At 44.0% G+C, this 18,010-nt stretch overlaps 1 protein-coding gene across 1 annotated transcript in view; it reads right to left on the bottom strand.

Moving 5' to 3' along the window:
* PDE11A (phosphodiesterase 11A) overlaps positions 1–18,010 on the bottom strand; it is a 326,451-nt gene that overhangs the window by 119,238 nt on the left and 189,203 nt on the right. The window contains exon 10 of the mRNA XM_037044380.1: positions 14,890–14,940. Within this exon, the coding sequence (XP_036900275.1) occupies positions 14,890–14,940 (51 nt within the window). The remainder of the gene's footprint in view (positions 1–14,889; positions 14,941–18,010) is intronic.

Genomic DNA, 18,010 nt, shown 5'->3' with positions numbered 1-18,010 from the left:
CCTTTCCACAACCAACGCTCTGCTGCATCTCTCACCGAGGCTCCGGTGCCGCAGCACTCCCTGTGAGCAGGCAGGTGAGACTGGGGGCCCAGGCTGACCTTTTATGCGCCCTACGACCCTGCAGATGGAAACTGCCTGCCCCGCACATGCTATTCTTTAACATGTGATTCCTACCTGGGGGCATGAGAACATTGTGCTTTATTGATATTGTAAAATACCACATTCGTCCCTGAGGGGCTCGTGTGTTCAAGCATCTGGCCTCTCCTCTTTCCAATGCCGCATCTCCATCTTCACAGCTGAAGGCCATTAGAATTGTCCTCCTTTCTAGCTGGCGGTGAGAGAGCCAATGAAATACCTTTTCCTGTTGCTGGGTGACCGTGAATATTTTGAAAACACGCCCCATAAATGCAGCAGCTTAAAAGCCTGCCATTGGCTGGTTGGGCGTTCTGCGCAATGCCATCGCACTAGGCTGGCAGAAGAGTGACGGGTGGGAAGAGCTATGCAAATATATCACCAGCCTGATGTTCCACTGGAGAGGAAAACTATTTCAAGGCTGAGTGACAACTATAACATACCCTGTTAGAAGAAAAATAAATCTCCCTGAGTCTACATTTAGGCTTCTGAAGAACAGTTATAGAAACACTGCCGAAAAAAAGAGAAAAACCAACTCAAGGTTGCCTTGCCCTCAAACACCCTGCTTTTCCTGGTCCAGGGAGCAGTTTCACCTGTCCTGGGAGCATGCGTGTACATTTCACCCTTTGTAGTTTGATGTTGGTACATTTCAAAGTCTGAACTTGTTAATTCAGGACAATAGTTTTAAACAATATCAAAGAGGCCTTTTACATTTTGCTTTGTCTCCTCTCCAGCGTCTTCTTCACCCCCCTCCCGTGATCTTCCGCGGCAACAATCCGGCAGCCACAGGATGCGGTCAGTGTCGGGTCCAGCACTGGCTGCATTTTATCTCACTTTGTCCACTTAAAATACTTGCATCCCGGTGGGAGGATAAGCAACGTCTTGTCTAAGCAGCTTTGGGATTCTCTTTGGAGTCAGAGAGAGCCGTTTGGATACAAGTAACTGCTTTGGCTAACACTGGGTTAACTGTTTATACACAAATCTGCCAAAGAACCTCTAGGCAAGAATGTCCTTTTACTAATTGAATTCTAATGAGGCCAGGAAGTAGATTAGGAATTGAGCTATTTTACTGTGAGTTCCAAACATCAGATATAGAGATGTTTGGCCTATTTGATCTGCATAATTCTCCAGTAAATTCTAATTAGTTCCCAAAGAAATGAGTATTCCAGAAGGATTTGTGGATTACTGATTGGTCCAATTGGAGGGGCTTTTCTCAGAACCTCTGGTGTTCAAGCACAATGGAAAGATGCTGCTGTGGTATGAACAGATGAGATGGTTATTAAGGAGCAATTCTTGGGCCGTTAAACTGGCACATCCCTGGAAGTTACGTTTATTTGCCTTATAATATTTGGGTGGGTTTGAGAGCTAAATCAGTGTGACCCTCAGTGGGATTAGCTGTGGAATAGAAAAGCTTGAAGGACATAACAGACATTCTTTTCAATAACGCAGTTTAAACAAAGTCACTTGGGAAACATTTCAGCAGATAGATCACACTGGTGGGTATCACCCAGTGTCCACAAATCATGAATTAAGAAGGGGCTGTTATAAGCATCTCATCTGTGCAGAAGGAAACGTGTACTCTCTACAAGAGAGGTCATGGGCAGGTTTGAAAGGGCCCAAAAGTCACTCTCTAAAAGTTACTTGCAGGTACACCTCCCTTGTAAAGGGCAATATGATACTATCTGTATAGTATGGTCTCCTTTCCAAGAACACTGGTCCTTCCACTACAACCAGGTGTTTTCACCTGAGAGCTGACATGTTCTTCTATGGCCACACCCTGTCACAGATGATTGGTCCAGGGATGGGCACTGGACCCAACCGGAACGGATCAGAAAACTTCCATGAGATTCCCCAAACTGGAACTTGAGAATGATTCTATCTAGACGAGGGTTTGCTGAAAGATGAGAAACGAGACCCTGACAGAGGCCATGTTTATCCCATTGTAGAGGAAGCCAGGCTGCAGTGAGCATACCTGGGAGCCCAGTGCTGCAAGGAGGTGGTTTTGCACCTTTGGCTTAAGGAACGACCTAGGCGCTTGCTGCAGTCAGCTCTGGGAGTGGTCAGGTGACCCTGCTGGTGGCTGTTGGTTGACAGGAGCACATCCACGGGACAGGTTTTGCTCTGGTACTTGCCTTCCCGGGAGGAACTCTGGGCTTATGTGTGTTACGTAGAAGAGTTTCCGTCCAGAACATTGCACCCTTCTCATCCTGCCCTTTCAGGAGTAAATCGAGCAGCGGGAGAGAGAGCCCATGTGGAGAGGGGTGCTTGGCCGCAGCCCAGGGCAGTCAAGGACATTCCTGACAATAGAATATTTGCACCTTTGGTTTTTAAGGGTTTTATCAAAATACTCAGCCTTCGCTCTGGCACAGAACTTCCCAGAGAACCAGAGGAAAGTTGTTTTCAAGGAAATCACTGATGGTTTGTTTGAAATGTAGTTCAGACAAAACATAAATTTATCCCCAGTTTTGAAGGGAAGGCAATTGCTATGACTTTTCATATTAGAGCAATGCAGTCAAGACTGCAATGCAGTCTTCTTTCTCTTTTCTTTCTTTTCTGAATTCTAGGGCTTTCCTGTTGGTGCCGAGGGGAAGAGTACACTGTCCTCCCTTAAAATTCAGCTTCTGTATTTCACAGGGTTGCCTGACACGCTGAAACTCAGTGCTGAGAGTAGCCACCTGTTTCTGCCGAAACCCCAAGGCTTCGTTTTCACATAGCCCCACTCTGTCTCCAGAAAGGCCCGCAGTGGGTAATAGATGTTAGGAAAGTGAACCTGCTACAGAGAGGAAAGGGATCATTCAGCACAGGAATTGTTTGGGATTTACCCTCTGGGCAGAAAAATTGCTTTCAGATCCCACGAACCTGCCCCTTGAAGTTGATACTCCCGAGTGCTGAAGGCTGGAAACCACACTGTCCCCCAGACCATAGGGCTAGACTGCTTTGCAAACTTAAAAGCTACTTATGTAAGCTCAAAAACAAACAAATGAACAAACAAACAAAAACACCTTTTGCACGGTCTGCTGATATCTGGACTCACCATAAGGAACTAAACCATGATCATAGGAGGGCCTATACTCAGACTGAAAGGAGAGGGCCACGCCAGGAGCCAAAGGCCCTAAATCAAAGAGGTTCTGTGCCATTTCAAAAGGGAATATTCCAAATTCAGCATGCCTGCCTACCCACATCACAGTTTCTCCTATACTATAAATAATAGGACTGTTCTTGGTACCTCTGTTTCATCCTCTATAAAATAAGGAAAAAAAGTAGGCACTGAACATACACCGGGCAGGTGGTATATTTCATTACCTGTCTCTCACGTTCCCAACGACCTTCCTCCTGAGAGGCCTGGGTGCAGACACTGGGCAGGGGAGTGTCTAGGGAAGGGGCCTCGGCCACAAGGAGTGAAGTCCCCAGATTGGTGGTGTCCTGCTTCCCTTGGCTGCCCGAACCATGAATGGGTGCAGCCACGGATCCCTCCCGTAAAGTCTTCTGTTAACACTCGGTGAAGTAAGAGCTGTGAAAGCACTCACAATCAGCAAGCATACTGCAGCTAGAACAGCATGATGCTTAATGAATGGTAATATTTAAAATACATAACGAATGATGCCGTGTTATCCTACAGTAAGCCCAGAGAATGGAGTGCAGAGTCCATCTACCTGCGGATGATCACTAGCAGAAGAATATTTAAGTCTTTTATCCCTGGCAAGGATGAAAAGAGCCTGCACTTGTGTAAGTTCTCACCAGCTTTTCTCACACTTTCTCTTTTCATGGCGGTGAGGATCTGATTCCAGTGAGTTACAGAAGTACCTGTAGCCACTGCTCCGGGCCAGCGTCCAGGGCCAAGTGTGAGGCCAGCTGACTGACCCCTGGCTTGGGAGTAGGAGGTAAAATCTGTCCTGAGCTTGGATCCCTTCTACACTGTGGTCTTGTATAAAGGACACTAGCGCTTTCTGTTACAGAGTGACCGTGACACATTTTCAATTTTTATTAAAATTATTGTTTACACTTACATTCTTTTTAGTCCCAGGAAATGTTTGAGGCTCTGGAAGAAAATATCAGCCTGTGTTACATGACAGTCTTAGAATATTCTCTGTGGAGATTCATGTTCATAATGCTGAGCTTAATTTCTCGGTATTATACATAAGTGTCAAATTCAAAAATAGCAAAATCCTGCACGGATGTTGTGTCACTGATCATGGATGTTCTGAGCTGGTTCTCTGCGAACTCCTTGAATTGCTTCTAGGGAAATGAAAAGCATCTGGAACAGAGTTACTATTCCACCAACAGGCAGATTTCCTAGGAAGGAAAAAGGTACTTAATAGCTCCATGGGCTCTGCCTTTGAAGGGAAACAGCATGGCCACAGAGAGAGCAAGCCTGGGTTTCAGTCTTGTTACATGCATGCTGCAATATATGCAACAATAAAAATAATTAATGGGGCACCTGCCCTGCTAACCTCCGGACCCCTAGTGCACCACCTGGTCAACAACTCCCAGCCCATCCCTGGTACCCGTTCTGCCACCCACTGGCTGGCTCAGTGGGATGGGCAGGCAAGCAGGCTTCTCCCAGGCTTTGTTGATAAGGCTGAGCTGGAGGGTGGGCTTCCCGGTCCCTCAGCCTCATGCCTCAGCAAATGAATACACGGCCTGTGCCGCTAACAGATTCCAGGTCGTGCACACACACAAACATTATTATACCTTGAAATTACGTTTAAATGACTGCCTTTTAGTTTTTAACCATTTTTCCTAGAAACGTGGCTCAGCAAATCCTTCCGTGGAGCAAGGATGGCACCCAGTGGCCAAAGTGTTTCATCTCAGATCTTGCTTTCTCACAGAGTTGCTTGTCTCCTTGGAGACAATGAATCACCCCCAGCAAGACTGTTTTCTCACGCCACAGTTGAAACTCCAAATCACGTGACTGTCCCTTAAAAAGCTAAAGTACACATGGACACCGTTATTCAGCACAACTTTGAAAAAACCTTAAAATTACCTTAGGGGTCTTATGTTAAAGGCATCGTATTTCACATGTGCAGACAGCTGCCCATGATGTCCCTAACGTCAGGCACCACTAGGGGAATATCACACAAACACAAACCCAGCCTTGCATTCTGCATGTCCCTCCCCAAATAGTCTCCAGTTTACCAGTTCTCACGCTTTAAACACAGACTTTATTTCCTGACAAGGGCTTTATCATTAAACTGATGTTCACAAGCTCATATCCTTCTTATCTTTCCTACAAGGTGCTTGGCAGCCCCAGAAAGCACGGAATAATAAAGTGGGGCCGCTCTTTTTCCTTTGAGCTTCCCAGATGTCGGGAGATTTCCGTACAGTGAGACAGCCAACCAGACTGTAAGGAGGACAAGCAAGGTGTCAGAATAATGGATCACATGCTCTCCTGCTAAGAATGATGTAATATCTTCATAATGTTCGCTGTTTCCAATTTCCTTAGGTTTCTAAGCAGTTTGAGACCCTGGGGCAGGAAGTCACGCTGATGGGGCAAACACAACACCAAAGCAAGTTTCTAATAAAATAGCATTATATATTGGCGGCTGAAAGAGCACCATGAAAAGTCTCTTTTAAAATGGCAGTTAAGTTCAGCCCCAAATCCTGTTTTTCTCAGACATCATCACCATTCATACTTATTTGGCCCCTAAACTGTCAAAATGCCATGGAGTTTCCAAGAATAATGGCTAAATCAAAAGATATGACTTCAGGATAAAATCCCGTGATTCTGCTACATTTTCCCTTTCAGCCAATGAAGAGCAGCATTGTCTTCAAGGTCAAAGCAAAATATTGGAATGAAAAAAATCAAAGCCAGATATGCCTATTTTGCTTGCCAGCTCTTTGGTTCTTGGTTGCTTCATATGCGAAATGGAGCGCTAATAACCCGGCTCTCACCAAGACGTGGTGAGGCTGAAGTGAGGTAATGGGACTGAGGAGGCCTTTATACACTGCTCAGTCATATTATTTACACACTTACAGGTAGTGTTAGTGTACTGCTTTTATACAGATGGGACTAAGATGCTTGTCTTAACTGAAATAATCACTTACTGTCCTCACAAATATTATTGTATTATATTACCTTGCAAATATAATATAGTCACCGTGGGCTTTGGAAATCACTTATGATACGCAATTCGATCAAGCTAACCCAACTCTTACACCAGGTTTTAAACAGAGCTTAAAATTACAGTGTTAGGTATTCAGAAATTTTAAGGGCCCCGTGATGCTTTGTTACCTTTATGTTGCTTTGTGTTTTATTTTCCCCTTCCTTCCTAGAGATAAATTTTATAGGCTCACAAAATTATACCATTTAATAGCTGGAAATGGCTTTGTTTTGCAGATGAGGAAAGCTGAAGCCTGGAAGCTTTGAGTGAACCAAGAGGTCTGATGGCTGCTTTGTCTAGCACGCGTTTGCTCCCCCATCTGACGGCATCTGTGGCCTTATGACAGGAAGACTGCTTCAAAGGGTGTGGCTCTGGCTGCCGAGGTCAGACGTTTCCTTGGCTTTGAATTTCCTATGGGGCCATGGGACCGACAGCATCATGACTCATGTATGGTTGTCAGAGGTTTTGGATGGATTCATTGTCAACTGAGAGAAAACATGCAGAACTAACAAAGCAGCACTGAATTTCAAAAATGGGCAAAAAGGATGCAATAAAATAATGAACAAATTAGAAATGTATCCTAGGATTCAAGAAAATAGATAGAGTTTTAAAAAAATCTAGTCATATTTAGTATCAATGAAGTTGTCGAATGAACTGAGAAGTATTGGCAAGGGCCCTTGTCGGCAGCAGGAGGGACAGACGTCATCACAGTGACCACTCCCAGGAGAATATCCTAAATAAAGAAAAAGTACTCCTGTATTTAGAAAGAGTTTAGAATCCACTGGAGACCCAGGAAACTAACCACCCAGAACATGAAGCCGGGGTTGAGAACAAAGGTACAGACTCCACTCTGGTTGTCCCAGGCCCCTGCTTCACAGTCCCACTCACCCGTTGCAACATCGTCTGCCATCCACACTGCAAACAATCTCAATGGGTCTGGTCACTTGGTAGAAAGTTCTCCAGCACCCAAGTGCAGGGCATGGTGTTAGGTGATATAAAGGCAACAAAAACAGCTTAGATGAGGATTCTCCCCCCAAAATGCTCCTAGTTTAAGCAGGCAGTTAGATAGGCGCCCAAAGACTTATATTACAGGGTAGAAATAATAAATACAAGAAAATAATGGCAAATGAGCCATTAGAACAATTTCATGGATAAGGGGGCAACTGAGCAGGATAAGATGGGATTATTGAAATTTAAAATATGCAGAGATAGGAATAGGGGTGGGACAAACTAGAGGGAAGGAAAGAGAAGGACAGGAACTAGGAAATGGAACTCGTGTGAAGGGTCGGGGACAGGAGAAAAGGTGAAATGGAGGTCAGAGTTCAGAGCACATTAATCCATTACAGAATCTGACAGGATGGATCTAGAGGCTTATAGATGATAAGCTTTGTGGAAAAGAAACCGGCACCCACAGAAGATCGCTGCTGGTCTGGCCGCTGTGTATAGGGTGAACTGGGAGGAGGTCAAGGGGTGGCAGGGAGATGGGCCGGAGGGCCCCGGGGAACCACCATCTGCACGAGGAGGCCGCGGGGCCTGAAGGAGGGATGATCACAAGAGGCCCACGGGGCCTGAGAGCCGTTCTGAAGTCGAACGGAGGAGACAGGGTGTGGGAGTGAGGGAGCGTGAGGACTCGAAGGGGACTGAACAATTTTACCCAGAGTGTGCATTTGGGGAGGAGGGTGAGCAAAGCATAACAGTGGGAGTCTGCGGCTTCTGTGTGTACCGAAGGAAGAGCAAAGAAAAAACCAACCACTGTGATTGCTCAACCAAGCCCATGTCATTGAGGGGAGGGCTTTCAGTTCTTTATTTCCCAGTTACGTCTCTCTCCGGTGGTGGATGGCTCTCACTGGAGGAAAACCAGGAGGATGCCCCGGTGCTCCGAGGGTTCCGGCCTGTTCGGCCTTTCCAGTTCCCTTCACTGGTCAGGAGTCAGGGCTCTGCGGGGGCCACACCATTGCCCTCCGCGCTCGTCTTCCCGGGACCTCCAGGACTCATCTCATAGCTGCTCTGGACCTTTCATTTCACTCCGGAAGGCTCGGAGCCCCTGGGCCACCAACCGGACAGCTAAGTAGCGCGGGGAACCGGCTGTGTTACTGTGCGGAGTTACGCAAGTGGGAGAAAGCCGTCCAGGCCCAATTCTTCCCCCGGGGGAAGCAGACATTCACAGCGAACTTTCTGAGACAGGGCCGCAGTTTTGTTTTCAAATGGAAAGAGTCACAAATAGTGGCTATTTAAGTTGACCTGAGAGGGGGTCAGGGTGACGGCAGGATGCGTTGGGCCAGGTGGGTCTTAGAAGAGCCCCAGAGGCACACGTAGCCGCTTGGTTCAGCAGCCCTGGTTGCCCTCACCCCCCAGCCCTCCACCAACATCTTCAATACTCAGGAGTGACAAAGTACAACCATCTGTCACTGATGTGGCACTCAGTTAAGACACAATTCATAAAGAGAACCTGCGGAACATGTGGACATTTGACCACAGCACTCCACATAGTTACAGACACGCCGTAAGGGGTGCAGGCTGCCGGTGCCATCTGCTGCCTTAGAGCAGAGGGCGCCCTTTCAGGTGCCGACTCAGCTGCTTGCCCTGCAGTCAATTTCCTGCTGAGGGTTCAGTAATTTTCCCTGGTGGTAAAAAAATCTGATATTAAACTTGGCATAAATACTATTTCAAGTTAAACAACCCCCTCGATTGAAGAGCCAGGGACGAATCAGGAGGCAGAATAGGTTAGGTGTAAGAAGATATGTATAATTGCTCCTTGGTGGTTTTTTAACAACCTAAGACGTAAGACGAGGTGAACGGGGAAGTCGTTGGTTTTTGAGATTCCCAAAGGTTGCATTTCAGGAAGGCTGTGAGGGCTGAGACTAGAGAAACTCATCTCCCTGACACCCTGAGGTCCCTACTACCCCCACCACCCCCGCCCCCCACCCATTCCTGGCTGTGGAGGTGCCTCTGCGAAGGGGTGGCCTGCAGGAGAGGAGCTGAAAAGTGCTCGCTCCTCCCGGATGTGGGTAACACGAGCTCCCTGAGTCTCTGTCACTGGGCCCCTGCCCAGCCTCTCCTCTCCTGTGCAGTGGCTGCACCCCCGGGGTCTGGGTAAAGGCCACAGTGTGACCACCCCTTTCTACATAGTACACTTTCCTTCTGCAAGAAGCTGCTGCAAGGCTTGGGCTCCTCCAGGGTTGTGGAAATGAAGTGCGCAGGGCAGGGTAAGTGCCGCCTGTGTGCCATTAGAGAAAGATGCGCCCTCTGGAGGATCCATTCATAAAAGCTATTCCGTGTACCTGGCCAGACAATTGGGGACAGCCCCAATTCCTGCCGCCTTGTGCAGGGACCCTTACGCAGGGTCTCTGACAGACGCATACACCAGTAAAATGGCAAGGGTGTTTCTGAAGGCTGAAGCTTGTTATTAAAACATTTGAATAATTCATGGATCAAACATGTCTCCTCCAGCCTAGTAGGTGTATATGCATCACATCCCATTGCTCAGCTTGTCACCTGCCATCCGTCTCTCAGAAGAGGCCCTAAGATCCTATTTTTGATGTAGCCATTCTTATTTTTGTATGGAAAGGCCACAGGGAGTATCTTTTTTATGGTACTTTATTTGCTTTACCAGGATATGAATTTATGGCCTAGGCATTAACAATGGAAACTTGAAATATGCAAGAGGAAGTAGAAACCAACATTCAACATGAGTTATTGGTATTTAATTACCGAGGCAGTTGTGGAATCTAATAAACAAAATAAACTAACAAACAAAATAGAAACAGACTCATAGATGCAGAGAACAGGCTGACAGGTGTCGGAGGGGAGGGGGTTGAGTGACTGAATGAAAAAGGTGAAGATTAAGAAAAAAAACCCTCACAGACGCAGACAACAGTGTGGTGATTACTAGAGGGAAAGGAGAGGGTGGGGGGAGTGGAAGAGGGTAAAGGGAGATAAATGGCGATGAGAGGAGACCTGACTTGGGGTGGTGAGTGCACAATACAATGTAGGGATGCTGTATTATACAATTGTATATCTGAAACCTATCTAATTTTACTAACCAATGTCACCGCAATAAATTCAATAAAAATAAAAAACAAGAAAACAAAAAAAGTTGGACTGGGTGAAAGAGGGGAGTAAGAAGTGCAGACTGGTAGTTACAAACTAGGGACGGGAATGTGAAGTGCAGCCTAGAGAACATGGTCAATAATATTGTGATAATTATGCACGGGCCGGCTGGGGTGCCAGAAACACCGAGGGGCACACTGTGTAAAGTATATGATTGTCGGACCGCTATGCTGTGCACCTGAAACCAATACCCAGTCAAGTTGAAAGACAAAAAAAGAAATGAAGACCTAAAGTCCAATGGTGATGGGAGATGATTTGACTGTGGGTGGTGGGCACACAACACAATATACAGATCGCATATCATAGAAACATACACTTGAAACCTATATGATCCAATTAGTCAATGTCATCCCAATAAATTTAATTTTAAAAATCCAAAACAAAACAAAATTACTGAGGCAGTTAAACAGTGCTATAAGTGAGATCCTCTCTGATTGCAGCTGTAACCCATGCAGTTTGGAATTGAAAGAAGGGATGATAGAAGGTAGCGATATAATTTGAGACTGTCCATGAGTTGATTTTGGTTGGTAAACTGGCATGTATAGTGACAGCCATTCAGTCTCTCCATTGCACTGGAATCTTGAGAAAGCGCATGAAGTTACAGGAGCATATAATGGTGTGCTAAACTCATTTTCTTATGCTATCACAGCTGGCCCCTTCAGGTTATTAAAAGCCTTTGAACCAGTCATATTTAAAGAGATCTAATTGTCACTATGGTCTTCATAGATTATCCCTGTTAGCACAATGCAGAAAAGATATAAACAGGCACTAAAACCCGCACAGAGTTTTCTGGGCACACCTTTCTTATTTCAAGTTCAAGGAAGATCAGTAAACGTTAATGAGGATAAAAATGGTTCTGTAGTTCCTGGTTTCCTCAGTCAGTGCACAGGGCAACCAACCCATAAAGGATAAATTATTAACATTATAACTGGAATCAGACTTTTATAAAGTTAATTCATTAGTTCCAGAAAATTTTGTGATCTTAGCCCAACAAAAGGACTGTTTTCCAAAGTATAAATAATATATCAGAACCATAAAAAATAAGCTTCAGTTCTGATATGCTTGGATGAGCAATTACATGTTGTTTTACACACTTATTCTGGCTGGACAATCCGGGGACACTCCTAGAAAGGTTTTCACACTCTCTCCATCCACCGTTTACCCTCCAACCACCACACACCCAGCAAGGAGATTTTTCCCAGCAGGAGAAATAGGGTTAACAGAACAGAACAGAACAAAAACACCCTCCCTGTCTTCTATGGCAGTCTAGAGCAGGAGAAGAAGTGGAGGGGTATGAAATAGGAAGACAAGATATTAGAAAAGATAAGCTGCTATCGGGCTATCATTAATAATTAGTAAAGATTTACTATAGGTTTGTTGTATATCAAATCTGTGTTCCTTTAGACCATATCATCCAGGAGTGCTAGTGATAATCAATTGAAAGTAATTAATGGCATGTGTCACACTCTCCAATGTTGTGGTACCTCCATGTCTCTGACTTGTTTTGGGAAGTTCTCAGGGTGTACCTTGCTCTTGCTTGTCCTTACAATGTGACTACTCAGCCTGCACTGATTCCTTCAGCCTCTGCTGGTCTCACCGGGTGGAAGGTGCCTTGCCTCTGGCCCACAGTGACGCCTCCTTCCACCAGGCTGCTGTGTTCTGCCGTGCACTGTTGACACTCTGGGACTCTGGCTCTCAGGGGCATTTAATGCACTGAAACTGTAGAAAGTTCATGCCTTTTGTGTCCATGCATGTTCTTAGCTGAGGATGTGAGTCCATGGGAGGCTAGAGGAAGAGGCAAATCCAAGAGACAAACCCCACGCTGAACTTGGAATCATGCAGACAACTGAGGCCCATGCCCTCAACTTCCACCAGGAAGAGTTCTTGACTCAGAAGACTTCGAATGTAAAACATATCACATCTCTTTGGTTTTTAGACATGCCTGTGTCCTGCATGTGATACATCTTGGGCTGCAACTAGATTCTAACCTGTGTATGCATGTGTTTGGCCTCCAGATCCTTTTTAGCACTAGATAATAAAATCATTTCCCCACGGATTCTGGCTTAATCTCTGAATCACTGATCATTAGCCTGGTCCGAGCTGGCATCATCCAAAACACTGAGACCCACCCATCCTTTAACTCACAAGAGTGCGTGGATAGCTCTGATTCCAAGATTTGATCTTTTTCTCTCTGTCTCTTTCTGTCTGTCTGTCTCTTTCTCATGCATATTTATCTACTACTCTGTTAAAAAAGTATTGCAGGTAGCAAAGTTTACAGTATTTAAAAATAAGCATGGTTTTGTCTGTACATATTGGTCAAAACAAAGTATTTGTTTACTGTTGTTTAGCTGCCACGTTAGGAAACTGCCGCTGCACTCTGGAATGAAATCTCAGTAAACGCGTTTCGGTGTCGATGTGCAGGGTATTTTAAGCCTATGACATTTTCATGTGATTGCTGCAGTTATGAGGTATCAGCTACCAATTATGATAATGTTTTACTTACTTTATATCAATATATTAAGAAAAAAGCCATTAAGGTAAAATTATTTACTATGTATCTCAATTATACTGTACTGAGCAATTTAGAATAAATCCATTAATAATCTTGATAATTTTAAGATGACATAAGTCTTTCTAAAAAAATTTAATTACTTCATGTAATTTTTAGTATGTTTGTGAGCTAACAATAGAAAAGCATGCCAGATTCCAAATCAAGAGTGTTCTCCTGACTTTAAGTGAAGAAATTAAGCCTGAACACAGGGCAGTACCTTTGAGAGTACCCGGCCAGTGATTTTGGTCTGCTACAGCTCCAGCCACGTCCCATCAGCTCCTGCAGGCCTGTTTAGTCCCCTGAGAGCTTTGCTATCTTTCTCCCTGACTGTCCCTCCCCTCTCTTAGCAATGATGATAATTATAGCAGTAGAAAATATAATAGGGAAACAGATACGGAAATTATTTTCATAAGTAGAGTTTCTGGGGAACTGAATTTTATTAAAGTAAAAAAGCTTTAAATACTTTTGATAAAATATTAACAAAGTACCCATAAAATATAAAAAACATAACTACATATATACACAGTTTCAACATTGTTTTAGTGAATACTTGTTTTAAGTTGTGGAACACTGACGCTGGTTGGATTTATTTAGCCATCCTTTCATTCACGCAGCCATCTACTCCATAAGTCATGTGCTGAGTGCTACTGGGTCTCCAGAACTGCGAAAGGTGGTACGGACAGAGAGTGAACAAAACACGGGAACAGTGCTGCTCTGAAGGCGCTCACGTTCTAGCTGGAGTTTAGGGTGTTCATCTCTGCAACAATAGGCCCTGACTGCTATGGTCCTGCTTGTTCCATCTTCTTCCTTGGTTCTCAGTTGTCACCTCTGGCCAGCACCATGTCCCTTCTGACCTGGGTCACCATCGCAGGTCTTTTTCATACCCCTGGATGGAACCCGAGCAGCTCACCTCAAGCCCAGTGTCCACTCCCTGCCCTTCCCGGCAGTCCCTTCATCCCTAAGATGAGTTTAGGGTCTTCCCTGGGTTCCCTTATTAGTGTGACTCAACTCTAATGGCCTGATTCAATGATCAGGCCTAAAGGTCTCTGGGCCTTTGTTCCTGGGAAGACGAACACATCTGTGTGCAAATGAAACTCTTAGAAAAGTAGTCATCGTCAAGTATTTTTACATGTCAACACTACAAGACCAAAATTTACCTTTCTTATGGTAGTGGCAGCTTACATGATAATGAATGACTAAACTTCCACAGAAACTTAAAAAGGCGGACACCAAAACTTTCAAAAGGGAAAAAATTAGCTTCTTCATATACCCACACATTGACCTTGGCCTGTTAGATGGGCAGGCAGAGGAGCAAGAATTCTGAGCTGCCTTTAGGGAAACAGCAATGACTAAAGCGAGGAGAAATATCTGAGACTCATTTGCAGACTCTTGGGACACCAGAGAGAGAAGGGGGTCCCGCTGAGTGGCTGTGAAGCCTGGTGGTTAAGAACTCCAGTGCTGGGACCAGACTTCCGGGCTCTGCCCCTTATAATTATTTGACCTTGGCCTCCCTCTTCAATATCTCCATGCCTCATTTACTCACCTAGAAAAGAGTATATACTTCATAGGATTATGAAGACTCAAAGTGGGTTAATATAGGAAAAATGTTACTTATTATTATCCTAGTTACTTTACTTATTTTTACAGATGAAGATAGAGGCCCTAAGATTTTAAGTGAACAGAAAGTTGGAGGTAAAACCAATGCCCAAACCAGGCGTCCCAATTCTCACCATATTCCACAGGTGTTTCTTCTGGTATCCTGCTTACTTAACAAATGGAAAGAAATAAATACGGAATCATTTCAATGATCACAAAGGGACTACTCCGTTCTATACCTCTCTCTTGCCCTCGAAAACTGAAATATCTGAACACACTTTGCCTGTTCCCCCAGCACCCAGTGGGCAGAGATAGCTCTTCAGAAGTGAGTAACAAAGGGTCAGAGAACCAGGTCAAGTTTGCCTTCAGGCCTTCATAGGGCACCAGTTACTTCCTTACCTTAAACTTGTCAACTTCAGCTTTTGAACATGTCGCATGGTATGACAGCACCTGATTCAGAAAAGAAGAAGAAGAAATTAATAGCTGGACATGACTCTGTCTTCTGAAATTCTCCTGGCTTAAAAATAAACGTTGCTTGTGAATATCACCTTGACCAAATAGTGGGTTTTGATGCACGATAAGCAGACTGTCAGCTGTGCCATTACAGTGGAATTTATCACAGTGCTGAATGAAACTACAGCCCATGTTCAAGGCTAAGTATTTGATACCAGGATGTTTTTATAGGTAGTTATTTCATCAGAGAAACATGATGTGGCTGAAGACCACAGTTCCCAAAGAATGTGGATACCTCTCTTGTGAAATGCTCTGGAACATAAATAAATGAGAAGGTAGTGTGTGTGTGTGTGTGTGTGTGTGTGTGTACTGTGGCAGACACTGTAGATTTCTGTCTCAAATTCCAGCTCTGGTCTATTCCCAGTTGCCTGCCTTTATCACACAGGAAAAATTATATGGTTATGCCCAACAATTTGCAGTGCTTTTTTATAAGAGGATTATATTCCCCTGCCCTATTGACATCAGCCTCAGTACATGACTTGCTTTAGCCAATGGGATATGGTAGAAAGTGACAGATGTCACTTTCAGCAGAGTCTTTAAATACAGTACAACAGAAAGGGACAGAGACACAAGCATGACCCTGGACTGCCCTGCCTCAGACTTTTCTTGCTCTGTAGGACAAACACACACACATCTGCCTAAGTCAGCACTGGTATGTCAGAAAGTACATTACATATACCTACATATGCACACACATATGCATACCTATTATATATTTCATGCTATCAATCCCATTCTTAATCTGTACACATGTTAAACAAATAAGTCTGGGAAATGCTAAATACCTCTTCACCTACCAACCTTAGAGAAATTTAGTGTACCTTTGGCTTTGAAAACTAAGGGTTTTATTTGGTTAAACTCAGCATTTCCAAAACCGAGTTAGCCACAAAACTTCCTTTTAGGGGATGTATTGATCTAGTAACTCTCCCAGGACTTTGAGAACTGCGGCCCCAGCAGGCGCCCTGGGCGTGGCGGAGGCGGGCCTCCAGGAGCAGCGTGTGGCAGCTGGAAAACCAGACTTGGAAGACGTGCACAGTTTTTCAAGTCCAGTTTGCCAAGCACAGGTCCCCCTAGTAGGGAGGATTTCTCTCCTGGGCGTTAAAAAAGAAGTTGTTGGGCTTGCGGGGAAGGGGTTGGTGAATCTGGTTTCAGGTTTTGCGATGGTAAATATGCAACTCCGGTGCTGTTGAAGTTCTCCAACCGCAGGTGCACCTCAAAAGGAGCCTTTCTAGCCTCGGGGTGCAGTAAAAACTAGACAGCTTGGGAGAAGTTGTTTGTGGAATGGGTTGCAGGGTTTTTTGGATGGTAACTTGGCTTCTCCAGTGCCGTGGTAATATTTCCAAGACTAGAAAAGGGCGGTGAGAAGACAGCCTCCGGAGCTGGGCTGCCGCTCCATCTCTTCAAACTTCACTTGTAAAACGGCATCAAAATACTACTATACAGGCGTTCCTTGCTTAACATCAGCGATTTATTCTTGAAGATAAGAGATTCTACCCGAAAACACCAACAGGGAGCCTGTTTTCCATTATGTTTAATGGGGGAAAATTGTAATGCATTTGTAACAAGGCCTGCAATCACTTCCTCCAACTTAATGAAAAGAAGTAAAATTCATATGTAAGTGTGAACCAAAAGTGATGTCTGGGCATAACTTGCTTTAAGTGTTACTTAAATTCGAAGGCTGACTCTGGTCATAACCAATATAGTTCTTGACAAGTTACATCAGCGGCATCTTCTCTTCCACTATAAGCACCGTGATCACTCCCTCGTTTCCCCATAGTTTTCTCAACACTCCGGTCTTTGAGCAGGGACTGACGGTCCCTGAAATACTAAGTGCAAACAAGAGCTAAATACTAAAGGCACGGAGGCGGCACATTCAGGACGAGTTGCTTACCCAGAGCCAGCAACGGCTGAGAGGCACACCCTCACTGTCCAACTGCGTGTGGTTCTCAGCGAGACTGCACAGGATTTGGGCGTTAATTAGACCAGTTTCATTTGGAATGTAAATAAATCGAATATTTTCCCATGCCTCATTTTGTTAAAAAAATTGTACAAAGTTTTGGGGATATGAATATAATTTTTTCCAATACAAACAAAGTCATAAAATGTTGTTTGGAGAGAGGAAAGTGTCCTGTGAGGTTTAGTAATCAAATAGGTTATTTTACTGGAAAAATTCTGTGGTGCGGGCCTGTTCTTCAGACAGTTCTTACGATCAAATGTGATGATACAGATTAAACATTTGGCACACAAATAATCAACATACACTTATTGTTTTAATATTTAATTACAATGACTACTCCATCATGGAAATGTTTGGTAGAGTATTATGTCATCGTATTATCTTCATTGTCGCATAAATATTAACAGGCATTTTCAGTGCAAAAATAACAGAATAAACTTTGTCCTTTTGCTTCAGTTTTACTATGGTAAACTTTAATTTGACTGTTACCTTATAACATTTTTTACTATTTACAAGTCTCTTTTTGCAAATTCAACTTTCAAAATTTATTTTTATTTACCTAAAAAGTATTTTTTCAGAAAAACTCAGGTTGAAATTCAAAATCTCTGCCACCAGGTGGCGCTTAGCCTGGCTTTTAGTATTTAAGGCATAAAACCCAGTCTTCTTATTTAACTTTTCAGACTTTCTTTATTATTAAGAAATAAAAGGTATTAACTCCACCAAATTAGAAGTATTTGAACTAGTGATGCAGACTAAGACTTTCTGTCCACATAAAGTTTTCTTTTGTTTTGTTTGTTATTATTGAGTTGACATCTTCTGTATGTTTCAGATACAAGTCCTTTGTCAGATGTATATTTTGAAAATATCTCCCAGTCTGTGGCTTGTCTACTAATTTTCCTTGTTTTGTCTTTTAATTGTGAAAGGATTCCCACCATCTAGTTAATTAGCACATTCATCACTTCACATATTTATCTTTAAAAAATTTTTTTTGGTGAGAATATTTAAGTTCTACCCTTTTAGCAAATTTCAGTGATATAATACAGTGTTATC

Source organism: Sturnira hondurensis, unplaced genomic scaffold (genome assembly GCF_014824575.4).
Source record: "Sturnira hondurensis isolate 20B ecotype Veracruz unplaced genomic scaffold, ASM1482457v3 Scaffold0004136, whole genome shotgun sequence".
Classification (NCBI taxonomy): Eukaryota; Metazoa; Chordata; class Mammalia; order Chiroptera; family Phyllostomidae; genus Sturnira; species Sturnira hondurensis.
Note: the sequence above shows the minus strand (reverse complement) of the source record. Positions and strands in the feature narration are given on the sequence as shown.